The sequence below is a fragment of the Megascapheus bottae genome, chromosome 7 (assembly GCF_031878675.1).
Source record: "Megascapheus bottae isolate mThoBot1 chromosome 7, mThoBot2.hap1, whole genome shotgun sequence".
In the NCBI taxonomy this organism is placed as follows: domain Eukaryota; kingdom Metazoa; phylum Chordata; class Mammalia; order Rodentia; family Geomyidae; genus Megascapheus; species Megascapheus bottae.
The window spans coordinates 55,442,866-55,456,686 of record NC_143515.1 but is presented as its reverse complement, the minus strand read 5'-3'; the positions used below and the strand labels follow the sequence as shown (position 1 = coordinate 55,456,686).

The window sequence follows — 13,821 nt, the reverse complement described above, 5'->3', positions numbered from 1 at the left end:
TCCCCCCCCAAAAATAAATAAATAAATAAAATATTTTAGGAGTGGGGGCAGACAAGGAGATAGGGAGGGTGAGTAGATACAATCATTATATTCTATGTATATTATATGAAAGTAGAACTTTGTAATTTAAGAGTATGGATGGATTAGAAAAGATGAGGGGAAAGGATGGAAAAGGTAGCATTGATTATGATTCATTGTATTAATCATCTGTCTTCTTTGTACAACTACTTAAAAAATAAATTATTTTAGAGGCTGAATTTGTAACTCAGTGATACATACTTGCCTAGCATTCCAAGGCTCTGGGTCCCATCCCATCCTACTCTGGGTCCCATCCCACTTCCAGCTTTTTCTGAGTAGTTTATTGGAAATAGTCTCATGGACTTTCTTGCCCAGGCTAGCTTTGAACTGGGATCCTCAGATATCAGCATTCTGAGTAAGCTAAGATTAAAGGTGTGAGCCCTCAGTGTCTGGTAAATATTTTTTATCAGCAACTATTTACATGCAGTTTTTACAAAGAGTTAATGTAAAACCGAGGTGCAAACCAGAAGATGGCTGTTAGTTGGAGGGTCCCAAAGAAGATACCTGAGCAAACCCTGTTTGTATAAGTCAACTGAGACAGGAAGTTCACAGAAGAAGAACGGACAGGACATTTGGACTGTCAGGCCTTGGGACTGGCCCTCTGGTTATCTTCTTGTTCCTCTCAAGTTTTCTGACGCACGTGTGTGTGTTTGTGTGTGTGTGTGTGTGTGTGTGTGTGTGTGTGTGTGTGTGTGTTCTGTTCACTAGGGAGCTTTGATCATTTTTTTGGTGGTTAGTTGACGATAAAGAGTCCATGATCCACTCATCAACTGAGGGACATCTAGGTTGGTTCCATATCTTTGCTATGGTGAATAGTGCTGCAATGAACATTGTTGTGCTAGTGGGTTTAGTATGTCCTTGTTTCTGGGTGGTTGGGTAAATGCCAAGTAGTGGAATTGCTGGGTCATAGGGGAGTTCTATGTTTAGCCTTTTGAGGCACTGCCACACTGCTTTCCATAGTGGTTGAACGAGTTTGCACTCCCACCAACAGTGTAGTAGTGATCCCTCCTGGCCACATCCCCTCCAGCATCTGTTGTCATTCATTTTCCTGATCCTGGCCATTCTAGCTGGAGTGAGGTGGAATCTTAGAGTTGTTTTGATTTGCATTTCTTTTATGACCAGAGATGTTGAGCATTTCTTCATGTGTCTATAGGCCACATAAGTCTTTGGCCCATTTTTTAATGGGATGGTTGTTACTTTGGAGGTTAGTTTTGGAGTGATTCAATTTTTTGAGTTGTTGATATATTTTAGATATGAGGCCTTTGTCCGTTGTTTGGTTGGTGAAGATCTTCTCCCACTCTATAGGCTTCCTGATTAGTTTACTAGCTATGTCCTTTGCCATACAAAAGCTCTGCAGTTTAATGCAGTCCCACTTATCCAGCCTTTCTCTGATTTGTTGTGATTCTTGGTCCTTATTAAGAAAGTTTCGACCTGAGAGGTGTTAAAAAATACCATGTTTCTATTTACCATGCAAACTTGGAAATAACTTGTTATAAAAGATAATTCAGACGAGATTGGGCGTGTTCAGGGTTGTATGGCCGTAGAAACAAAAGCCATATGTTCCTTTGAGTCTGGCTTACTTCACTTACTCATATAATGAGTGATTGTTGTCCTTAATGTACTATGATATCTCTCATCTCTTTTGCTGTCCCTTGGTTATCTCATATTGTTACAGCATTTCACTTTGTTATCTGATATATTGGATATATGCATATTTGGTTATTTGAAATTGGATAGGGAAGAGGGGAAAACAAGATGAGGGGTGGGGGTGAGGGGGAGGAAAATGGAGACCAAGACATGAGAAAGGGTATCAATGTATGTAAAGTAATGCACCTTCTATCTGGTGAATATAATGTAACCCTTCTATTAATTACAATAAAAATATATGAAAAAAAGATTAAAAAAAAGAGTCCATGAACTTTTCTGCCCAGGTTGGTTTCAATCTCAGCCTCCTGAATAGCTAGGACTACAGGCTATCGTTTAACTCTGCTTTCACTTCAGTTTCCAACTAGATTTGTATGTTCCTGGAGTCTAAAACCTCTATTTTCATATATACACTAAATAACATAATTAAAATTACAGAAAGAACTTGAAGGGAGCAGAAACAAGCCAGCCATTGTTGCCTGATGGGCATCCTTGCTGTCCTGAGAGCTCTTGGCTGTTTTCCTTTGGGGGAGGTTATTTTTTTCCTTTTTCCACAGGATCATAAGAAGATATTACCTATCTGAGGGTCAGTTTGCTTTGTGTCACAACATGCTTATTGGTAAATCCTGTCCTTTCTAGACTCCAAGATGATTGCAAAGTAAATATAGGGAGAAGGTCTCAGACCTAAGGACACGGATACAAAAGTTGGGAGCCGGGTACCTAGCAGATAGATAGATCTCTATATATAGTTAACCTTCTCAGTATGAAGTAGCCATCTTTATCTCTGTTAATACTCTATCTGGAAGTCTACTTTGATGTTAGTATGGCCATATCAATTGTGCGCTCTCTCTCTCTCTCTCTCTCTCTCTCTCTCTCTCTCTCTCTCTCTCTCTCTCTCTCTCTCTCTCTTCTCTCTCTCCCTCTCTCTCTCACATACACACACACACACACACACACACACACAGAGGATCAAACTCAGGGGCCTCACACATGCTAGGCAAGTTGGCTACCACTAAACTTCACCCACAGCCTATTTTTAGGTTTTGTTTTGTTTATTGGTTAGTTTGGTTTGATTTGGGCAATATAGTAGGACTTGTGCCTGCTATACAAGCATTTTTTCCTCTTCCTCCTCCTCTTTCTCCTCCTCCTCATCCTCTTCCTCCTCCTCCTCTTCCTCCTCTTCCTCCTTCTCCTCTTCCTCCTCCTCCTTTTCCTCTTCCTCCTCTTCCTCCTCCTCTTCCTCCTCCTCCTCCTTTTTTTCCTTCTTTTTGACAGAATTTTGCTATGTATCCTAGGCTGGTCTGATGATTGTCCTTGCTCAGCTTCCTGAGCACTGAAATTACAGTTATAAATGAGCATACCTGGCTTAGGTTTTCTTGGGAACAGAAAGTAATATTGGTATTTGAACTTAGAACTGTGTATTTTCTAAGCAGGCTCTCTTCTGCTGAGCCATTCCTCATTTCTTTTCTGTACTGGTTCTTTTTTCTTTTTTCTTTTTCTTTTTTTTTTTTTTTTGCCAGTCGTGGGCTTGAGCTCAGGGCCTGAGCACTGTCCTTGGACTTTCTCAAGGTTAGAGCTCTACCACTTGAGCCTCAGCACCACTTCTGGCTTTTTTTCTATGTATGTGGTACCGAGGAATCGAACCTGGGTCTTCGTGCATGCTAGGCAAGCACTCAACCACTAGGCCAAACTCCTGGCCCACTGGTTCTTTTTTTTTTTTTGGCCAGTCCTAGGGTTGAGCTCAGGGCTTCAGCACCGTCCTTGGACCTTCTCAAAACTAGAGCTCTACCACTTGAGCCTCAGCACCACTTCTGGCTTTTTCTGTGTATGTGGTACTGAGGAATTGAACCCAGGTCTTTGTGCATGCTAGGTAAGCACTCTACCACTAGGCCAAACTCCTGGCCTTACACAACTATTTAATATGGATGGGAGGGAAAAACTGAGATTGAGGGAAGAAATGATATTGTTCAAAAATAAATGCCTGACTTATGTAAGTGTAACATCTCTGTATATAACCTTTATAATAACAATTAATTTTTTAAACCCAAGAACTAATTGGAGACCACACACTAGAAGCTCACATTTGTAATCCCAGCTACCCAGGAGGCTGAGCTCTAGAGGATCACTGAAACCAGCCCAGGCAGTAAAGTCGTTAGAATCCATCTATAATTAACCAGCAAAAAGTCAAGCTGGAGATGTGACACAAGTGGTACAGAGTGACAGACAGTTGTGAGGAAGGGAGCCAAGTACGTACAAGGTCTTGGGCTCAAACCCTTGTACCAGAAAAAGGGAAAATTCGGTTGACTCCTTATCTCTCTTGAAACCTGCACCTTGAACTCGTGCTTCTTCTACTGAGATGTATACCCTTGACAACACCTTCAATGAAATTAAAGACTGAACCCAGGATGCAGATATTCAAATCTCTTCCTATTACAGTATGACATGTATCTGTCATTCCAGCTTCACTGGGAAATGCAAAATGAGAAAGCCCAAGGACAGTGCTCAGCCCCTGAGTTCAAGCCCAGGACTGGCAAAAAAAAAAAGAAAAAACAAGTTGTGTAGTTCATTTTCAATGGTCCAGTGAGTAACATTGCTTCATTTTTTGTTGTTGTTGTTGTTTTTAAATTCATTTTATCATCAGGATAATATATAGAGGGGTTACAGCTATATTCATCAGGTAGTAGGTGCATTACTTCTCATACATTGATATTCCTTCTCATGTTTTTGTCTCCGTGTCCCCCCCTTATTGCTTCATTTGTTTACCCTTTGTCCTTCCATTTCTGTACCTCTCCTTTGACTCCCAAAGACATATAAATGAACAAACAGAACAAAAAGAAAACAAAACAGAAAAAAAATGTTGGAAGCCCCTCTTGTTTTCACTTCCTGGAGTTCATTTTAATAAATACTATCTTGTATGATCAGGTACACATAGGCATTGTGTCTTTCTCTTCCTCTCCTAAGAGTGTCCTCCTTTGGCCTGTGTGTGATTTAGTTCTTTTAAAGTCCTAAATTTGTACCCATTTTAGTTACCTTCAAAAAATTTTTTGCACCCCTAACACTTGAAGTCAGAGTTTCCCTGTTACTAGGCAGATCCTCTACCTCTTGCTGTACTCCTCCAGTCTTTCTTGCTTGCTTTGATTGGTTAGTTGATTGAGTGGGTCTTGACTTTTTGTTTAAGGTCAGCCTCCAATCTTGATTCGCTTACTTGTCATCGATGGGATTACAGGGCTGAACCACCATCTGTCTTTCTATCTTGTCTTGCTGTACATTTTTCAACCAACTTAAAGGAAATACTTTAATTCCATGTCTGCTAATTCTAGAACATGAATCAATCCATTTATCTCCTTCTGACTTATTATAGGTTCTAGTTTCTTGATTCTCATGTGGAATATTTTGTAAATAAATATTGGTTATTATGAACTGTAGATTCTATTTTCTTCTGTAGTGTTTTGTTCTTACATAGACAGATTATTTTGATTCTATGGAGGTTTGGTTTAAGATTTTATTGAGAGTTATCTCCTTCAAACTAGATGTTACTATCATGGAATTTCAATGGAAAGATTAACTTAATCTAAGTCCCTCTAACTTTGGCAGAACTTAACCTCTGTTAACTCTGTTTTGCCAGCACAATATAACTACTAAAATCACTACTTGGCTATTTGAGCCCCGTCCCTAATATTTCCTACTGGTCTTATAACCTCATACTCACCAAGATCAAAAATCAGCCAATGAAGCTGGGCGTGGTGACTCACACCTGTAATCCTAGCTACTCAGGAGGCTCATATCTGAGGATCAAGGTTCAAAGGAGCCCAGGCATACAAAGCTGTGAGACTCTTATCTCCAATTAATCACTAGAAAATGGGAAGTGGGGTTGTGGCTCAAGGGTTGTGAAATACCCCTGAGCTTAAGAGCTCACGGATAGCACTCAGGCCCAGGGGAAGGGTGGTAGCCTTGAGCTGAAGAGCTCAGGGACAGTGCCCAGGCCAAGCCCCAGGACAATATATATATATATATATATATATATATATATATATATATATATATATATATATAATCAGCCAATGATTTGAGAGAGTTTATGTAGAATTCAGGGTTCCTCCTTTTCCACTACAGACCTACTTCATCAATTTCCACATGCATTGAAATCCTACCTCTGATTTCTTCAGCCTAGTTAGGCAACCACTTTTTTACCTGAGTGATATTTTTATGCTACATGAAACTACTCAAAGGGAAAGCCAGGTTACAGCATATCTAATGTTTGCCTGGTTTTAGTTGTTTCCTACTATCTTGAGGTAGGTTTACATTTTGTCCAGCCTTTACTAGCTAGAAGGTTACTTCAGTATAAATTAGCTTACCATTGTATAAAGTAGAACTCAATCATTCTATGAGCTTTTCCTTTTTTAGTTTTAGTTTTGTTTTTTTGGTTTATTTTTCTTATTTTGTTTTGTTTTGCTTTGTGCTTTTTTGCCAGGCTTGAACTCAGGACCTGAGCACTGCCCTTGGGCTTTTTCAAGGCTAGAGCTCTACCACTTGACCCACAGCACTACCTCTGGCTTTTTCTATGTATGTGGTACTGAGGAATCAAACCCAGATCTTTGTGCATACTAGGCAAGCACTCTACTACTAGGTCAAACTTATGGCGCCTTACTTTTATTAACTAAGTCTTATGTATTTATTTGTTTAGATACATACACTGGTTATGTTTCATGGAAACTATCTTTTTCTCACTTCTCTAACTCTTGTTTTTGAAATTTTCTCCATGTATAGTCCAGTTTATATCCTATTTTTTTGCTTTGGTCTCTAACATTTGTGTTGTTTGCTTTTCCTGGTGACTTTCATTATATAACAATGTTTATATAGACTGAAAATGAGATTGAAGGCTCCAGGCTGGAGCCTGTATTACACTTCAGAGTATTGGTGTGGGCTAGTTGTTGGGTAACCCCAAATGCCTTTGCCTCTTCTCATGAGCTGCACAATTCCCCTGAGTAGCTTCTTCCTGTTTCTTCCTAAGGGTAGAGGTTTGTCGACCTGCCTTCTGGGAACTTGATGAGAAGAAAGCTGGAGGCTTAGCATTTGATAGACATACTCTCACTTGATCTCTCTTGTGGGAACTGGGGACTCTGCCAGAAATGTGCTTGCTCTCGTGAGGCCCTCCGTTTCATCTTCTTTTGGGAGTAACCATCCAGACGGGTAGGAAGTGGACAGTTCCCAGGAGTTTGCAGTTAGAAGAATTCTAGGGCTATTTCTCAAACAGACTTTTACTCATCTTTTTTTTTTTTTCTGGCCCGTCCTGGGCTTGGGCTCAGGGCCTGAGCACTGTCCCTGGATTTTCTCAAGGCTAGGGTTCTACCACTTGAGCCACAGCACCACTTCTGGCTTTTTGCTATGTATGTGGTACTGAGGAATCAAACCCGGATCTTCGTGCATGCTAGGCAAGCACTCTACCACTAGGCCAAACTCCCGGCCCCCCTACTCATCTTTTTGTTTTAGCCCTTCTTGCCCATTGCCAGAGGTACCTGATGTCATTTCCTGATACCTTTGCGAGTTCTTTGAACAAATGGGGCTCTCAGCTTTCCATACTGCCAGCCTCAAGCTTTCTTAGGTGTAATCTGCCATCACTCATCATCTTCTTTCTCGCCTCCAGGATTCTGGTAATAGTTTCTTCTCTGATTTTTCAGAAGAGAAGGAAATGAACATGGATGCCAGTAGCTAGAAACCTTGAAAGAATTGCTTTCAGTTCAGTGGATGATTAGAGTGCAGAATCTCCAAGTCCTTGGACTTTGAATACTTCTGAGTAGTCAAAATCCAATAGGGAACATTTCGCAAAAAAACTTAAGTGCTTAAGAATTGAAGTTATACAGATGAAGTGGCAAATATGGACCAATGCATTGGAGAATTAACAAAAAGGGAAATTTTACTTGGGCTCTCTCATTAGGAAGGATACTGACAGTTGGGAGATAACTTTTCCTAGAGGTGTCAGCACTACACTAAATGGAGGGTCCTGCAGGTGGTTCTTGTCCCTTGCTTCCAGGCAGTATAAGTAGGGGCTGAGAACGCGTAAAGCACAGAGAGAGAGAGAGAGAGAGAGAGAGAGAGAGCGAGAGAGAGAGAGAGAGAGAGAGAGAGAGAGATGATAGGACTTGTGAGGACAGATGGCAAATATGAGAATTGTTTAGCTGGGATACAGAGAGATGGCATAGCTCAGCTGTAGCCAGTGTGGAGAAGGTGGTATGTGCCCAGATGCCAGTTCCTGAACTGGGAGGAAAGGATTGCTTTTGAAAATAAGCAGGTAAGTTTAGCACAAATTTATCATGGCAGATCAGAGGTTTGGTCATCTATTATAAGTGGTTCTTCTAGTAGGTTTAATTGTGTGGGGATTTGGACAGAATCCCCTACATCCTACACACACACACACACACGCACGGTAGAGAAGAGAGGTGCTTCTTACAGATGCAGGCACATATGTTGCTTTAATCTAGACACTGACGAGGACCATATGCACATTCAGAACTGTTAGCAGAACATTGGGCTGGATGGAGAATGAGCAGGTTGGTGTAGTACATAAGATGATCTGAATTAAGAAGATGGAGTTCAAATCCTGACTCTTTGGCTTTCTTACTGAACTTGAGCAGGTCCTAACTTTCCTGATACTCACAAGGTTCAGATAAATACTCAAAAGACACTTTGTAAGGTACAGCAGATCCAATAAAGCAAAGGCTTATTGATTCCTAAGTCAAATTTATCTGAGTATTTAACACACACTTACTGAATTAGATTGTGTGCATAGTGCCATCAATATTCCTAGAAAGGCTCATGAAATGATGGCATGGCTTGCTCCATCCTGCAAACCTCCTTCCCTGGTAAAATGAGGCTGTGAAAGTGATCATCTTGCTACTTTGTGGCTGCAGAATGCATGACAGGAAAGAATCTGTGAGCATTTTCTTCTACCTCAGCCACTCCAGCCTCCTCACACCCTGCTGAGTAGAATGAGATGTGATAATATGGTTCACAGGCCAGGTCTGCTGTTCATTTTTCATTTCCATTGCCAGTCTCTTGATATCCAGTTGAGGACAAGGAAGTTGAAGTTTGGAGGTAGATGGGATGGTAAAAGAATAGCTCTTAACTCTTGACATTGGTGAGGGGGCTGAGGCTTATTCTTATCCTATAAGAAAGGGTGTTCATGGCTTGGGTGCCAATCCTGGTGATAGGTTGTTATTGCTGAAGAAGAGATGGGGCCTCCTCCTAGCCGTTGTGCTCCCCATTATTCCTCTATCACTGGAGGAGTGTTACAAGGTCTGGTCTGAGGTATTGTATTTATTTATTTATTTTTGCCAGTCCTGGGCTTGATCTCAGGACCTATGCACTGTCCTTGGGCTTTTCTCAAGGCTACAGCTCTACCACTGGAGCCACAGCACCATTTCCTGCTTTTTTTCTATGTATGTGGTACCGAGGAATCAAACTCCGGTCTTCATGCATGCTAGGCAAGCACTCTACCACAAGGCCACACTCCCAGCCCCATGAGGTATTGTATTTTAGTATAGCCTTTGTACTTGAAAACCTGGCTTTGAAGATGCTTCACTGTCACTTGGATTTTTTTCTTGACCCAGGTGAACTTTGACTTTGGTCCCCCAGCCTTAAACTCTATGGTTAGATTTTATTTGAATTAGTGCCTGACCTCCTTTCACTGAAGGCAATTTCTATCTTCTCATTCATCTTGCCTTCATCAGCACTCATTTAACCTTACTCTGTTTCTTCTCTTTTCCAGAACTCACGTGTTGCGTGTCAGACTGAGTTATCCCTGTTCCATGCTACAATCCAAGACTCTACTGTCTTGCTGGTGGTCACCTGGGAAGGAGGCAGCTCTTTCAGTGAGAGCCTCTCTGTGCACCTTGTGGAGACCCAAAGGGGCAGGAAAGAAACTGTAGGAGTGCATGTTCCAAATCTGCATCTCCGTGGGACCCAGGGGTACCTCGCTTCCTTCTCAGAGACCTTGCTGTCCTAGAGTGGACCTTCCTGAGAACTGAGGGCAGAGGGGGCCACTTAACCTCCTCATTTCTTGGTGTCCACTTCCCAGCGTGCAGGGCTGGGTGATGGAGGCTGCTGAGCGCTCAGAGCTCTACTGGCCTGCATATGCCAGCCCTGCTGTTTGATGCTGTGTACTACTTATGTACAGGAGGGATGTGGCATCTTTCTGAGTGGATTTTCTTAAGAAATGCGTCAGTGTTTACATTGTTCATCGTGTTCCCCTGTCCTTGCTGGTATTTGTTGCTTGGCTTTTTTAGGCTGCTTCCTTCTCCCTGACCCCTTCCCCTAATCCTCTATCCCTCCTCCCCTGCTGCTTCTCACTCATCTGCTCCCATTCCTCAGTGGTGTGGTTACCCCTGAGTCTGACAGAAGAGAAGGTTCTCACCTTGGCCAACCTACACATGACTCTCAGCATCTCTGTTTTGTTGTGGAGGAGAGGCTGGTGTTCTACTTGGTTCTGCTTGGTCCTGGAGAACTCCAGTGAGAGCGGGTGTTAAACATGCCAAGTGTGTATATCACTGTGATAAGCTATTTTCTTACTGCCTGTTCCCCCCTGCAACCAAGCCAGCCTAATAAGGAACTGTGCCAAGGGTTCCAACCATGGCTCACTAATCACCCTATTTTATTTTAAACCTTAGAAGGGTGGAAGGGAGAACCACGTGTGCAAATATAAGTCTACATAGTCTGCTCCAAAACCTCTCTACCCTGCTATCCCAGTATGCTGTGAGCATTATGTTCTGGGGCCTTGGAAGACCTTCCTGCTTTACTGGCTTGGATTCTTCCTGTCTGCCTTGGTAACATCCCACTTGACTATTTACTGCAGGCAAGGAATAACTCAATGCTTAGTTGGTTTCTGAGCATCTCCCTGCATAGCAAAGATAGGTTGCAGGGCTGAGGGTCATAACACTGTGTCAGACAACGGGCATCTGACCTTTCAGCTGCCCCAGGAATAATAGCTGGAAGATGATATGAGATACTGAAACAGGTTGTTGCAGGAAAGAATGGCCTCCCTGGAATTGGCCCCCCAGAAAGAATGAGGCATCACAGAAATAAGGAGGACATCTGAAAGTCCATCTCCTCCCAGGCTCAGCAGAGAATGAGGCAGTGTGGATAGTTCCGGGTGGTATAGAAGGGGTCAGGGTACTTCAGTCTTGCCCAATTTGAAGCATGCTGACTTCTCTGACGAGGGGCTGCTTCTCACCTTAGGCCTCTACTCATGTGACCAGAACAGGTTTCCCAGTTCTGTCTCTGGAGCTGTCCTGTACCTTATCTTGGCCCTGAAGGCAGGGCCTATATCAGAGGCACTTCAAGTGCAGATGGCACATGTTTCCTCCAACAGAAGGCCCCTTCAGCAAAGACCTGGAAAAGAAGGACAGCTGGCCTTTCTGGTGTTTCTTCTCTAAAGAAAAAGGAACTTCAGGCCAGGAGTTTGGCCTAGTGCACGAAGACCCAGCTTCAACATCTTGGTACCACATACATAGAAAAAAAATGCTGGAAGTGATGCTATGGCTCAAGTGGTAGCACTAAGAAAGTCCCAGGACAGTGCTCAGGCCCTGACTTCAAGCCCCAGGACTGGGGGGGGGAGGGGGACGGGGAGGAAAGAGGGACCACAGCTCAGCTGTCTGTCTGCGGCCTTGTCCCTGGGCTTATGTACCACATGGACATCGGGACATGCTGTCCCTCCCTCTCCCTTCTACATCACATGGTGATTGTTTATCGTGCGACTAGTTGCTGGCTTCATTCTCTCTGACTGTTGGGAGAGGCCTCCTACCAGGCCCAAGAGAAGGGCCTTGCCAGTACTGATGGAGAAGCAGGAGGCTCAAAGTTAGCTGTGAGTACTGTGTGTCCAGAGGATCTTCCTCAGCTTGTTAATAAGAGCTGGTTCTGTAGTCCCATCCTTCCCTGGAGATGAAATAGACTATGCTTTTATGCCCCTGCTTCATCCCTTGAAAACCCCTTGGCATTTCGATGGAATATTCTATTCCAAAGAACAGAGGGTAGTGCCAAGGAGCCTCTGTTCCTTGTCTTTGCTGATCAGAACATTTGGTGCTGAGATGTTTCTTCGCTGGCCATGATGCTGCCATAGTGCATGTCAGTAGAGTCACCACTGTTCAGTGGCCATATAAGCAGACATACTGAGACTTCAGTCTCAAGCAGATGAACTATACTGAAAAGCTCTCTGAGTGAGGACACAGACACTCTTCAAGGCATCCCCTATGTCCTCGGTCACTTCTGCCACCTCTGATGTCCTACCGGTGTGCAGAAGAGGAGGATGGACAGGAGTTTGTCACAAGAATCTCTTAGGCGTCTACCTTGTCCACTAAGTACAACTTTACTCTGAATAAAAGCAATTTTAAGCTAGGCAGTGCTGATCAGGAGAGCAGAAAGATGAAACAAGTATTAGAAATACCTTAGATGCTAGCTGTATACAATCAGGAGGCCATGTTACCATACCCAATGGCCAAGGCCACTAGGGAAACTTGACACCAGGAAGTGACTGGTAGAGGCTGAAGTCACCAAGGGTTAGAGGGGAGAAAGAGCTTGGTTGGTCATGCCCACCAGGTTTTTGTGGTTTCTTCTTATTAGCTGACTCTAGCTGGAAGTCAGCTGCCCTGGAAGTCAGCATGCAGCCCAGTGCAGGAGTGGAAGGGAAGACAAGGAGCAAGTCTGAGGGCAGGCAGTCCATGCGGGGGACCTCTGTGAGCTCTGGGTCATGTCTGAGCCTGTGCCTATGTGCAGTCCTGGGCCCCTGGTGAGGGAGATGGGGAGCATCCCCCTTAGGTCTTTGTAGATTCTCTTTTGCTCTGCCTAGAAGGAAAAGTGCTTTTGAGGGGCAGAGGGAGCCTTTGTTCCTCACCCGTTCTCCTGTTTTCCTCTGGGGGAATTCGCCCACCTCAGCGCCGCCTTCAGGAAAGCCATGTCCCAGTTTTCTGTGTGCCTCTCCTGCACCTCTGCACCCTGTCTCTGGTTCTCCCTTCCACAGAGCACTCACCAGAGCATGCCTCTGCTCACTCCCGCTGCCCAGGAGAGCGCTTTCCCACGGTACCAGTGTGCACCAGTGTCTGTGAGGAGACGCCATCTACTAGGTTCGTATCGTGTTTCCAATAAATTTCTGGAACTCATGTCTTGATTTACGCTGCTGTCCTTCACTGGGATCGAGGTCAGCTATGAGGTTCTACATGCACAGCTCAACTCAAGTGCTCTTTGCCCCTGTCTGCTTCCAGGACCAGCCTGTCTCCTGGGCTCCATCTCATATGTCACGTCCTGAAGAGCTGGAAGTTTTGAGAAACTATATCACCCAGATAGGTGGTCTTTCACACACACACACACACACACACACACACACACACACACACACACACACACAATACCCCCCTAGGTCTGAGGGTGTGAGCAACAGGCAACGAACCTTTTCCACTATTCTACCTCCAAGGTCATTGGTGCATAGCTGTGGCCAGTACAGTCCCCCATGACACCTGCTAGGGAGCTGGAGATGGTACAGTGGGAGGTGCTGTGCCCTCACGTGGGGCTTCCTGTCACATACCTTTCTAGAGGGCTCTGCTGGGCTCTGTGATAGAAGAAAACAAACAAGAAGACAATAAATTTCAAGAGTTCCCATGGAAAAGCGAGGTCTAGACTCGAGGATGTTACGGGAGAAGAGCAAATGTGATTGAGGCTGTAGGCCCTGTTAGTAAGTACAGGAGTAGTGGGATTCAACACCTGGACTTCCCACAGTCAGGAGCATGGGACCCTAGCGTGGGTCCTAAGTAGGATCCCTACAATGCTGTGTAGCTCCTGTGTCCTTCACCCTAACTCCATGATCCCACCGTCTTTCTGGAAACTCCTCTTAACTCAGTGTCACATTAAACCTTGCATTTGGAGCCAGGACTTTGTCTTTTTATGGCTTTCTATGTCTCTCACTTACAAACCTTTACTCCTTCCACTCACAAGCCAAACCTTCTAAGAACTCCATCAGCTTTCCTCACTCTGCCCTAGACCTGCCAGGATAATAATGGGATTCCCCAGCTCAGGGGTATAAGAGGAGTCCTTACACTCCTCAAGGACAGACCCACC

At 44.0% G+C, this 13,821-nt stretch overlaps 1 protein-coding gene across 5 annotated transcripts in view; it reads left to right on the top strand.

Moving 5' to 3' along the window:
- Positions 1 to 9,956, top strand: part of Mta3 (metastasis associated 1 family member 3) — a 122,235-nt gene extending 112,279 nt beyond the window's left edge. For all 5 annotated transcript variants that reach the window (XM_090337057.1, XM_090337050.1, XM_090337052.1 and 2 more), the window contains one exon: positions 9,488 to 9,956. In XM_090337057.1, coding sequence (XP_090193183.1) covers positions 9,488 to 9,513 — 26 coding nt within the window. In that variant the 3' untranslated portion in view covers positions 9,514 to 9,956. The remainder of the gene's footprint in view (positions 1 to 9,487) is intronic.
- The last annotated feature ends 3,865 nt before the right edge of the window (positions 9,957 to 13,821 follow it).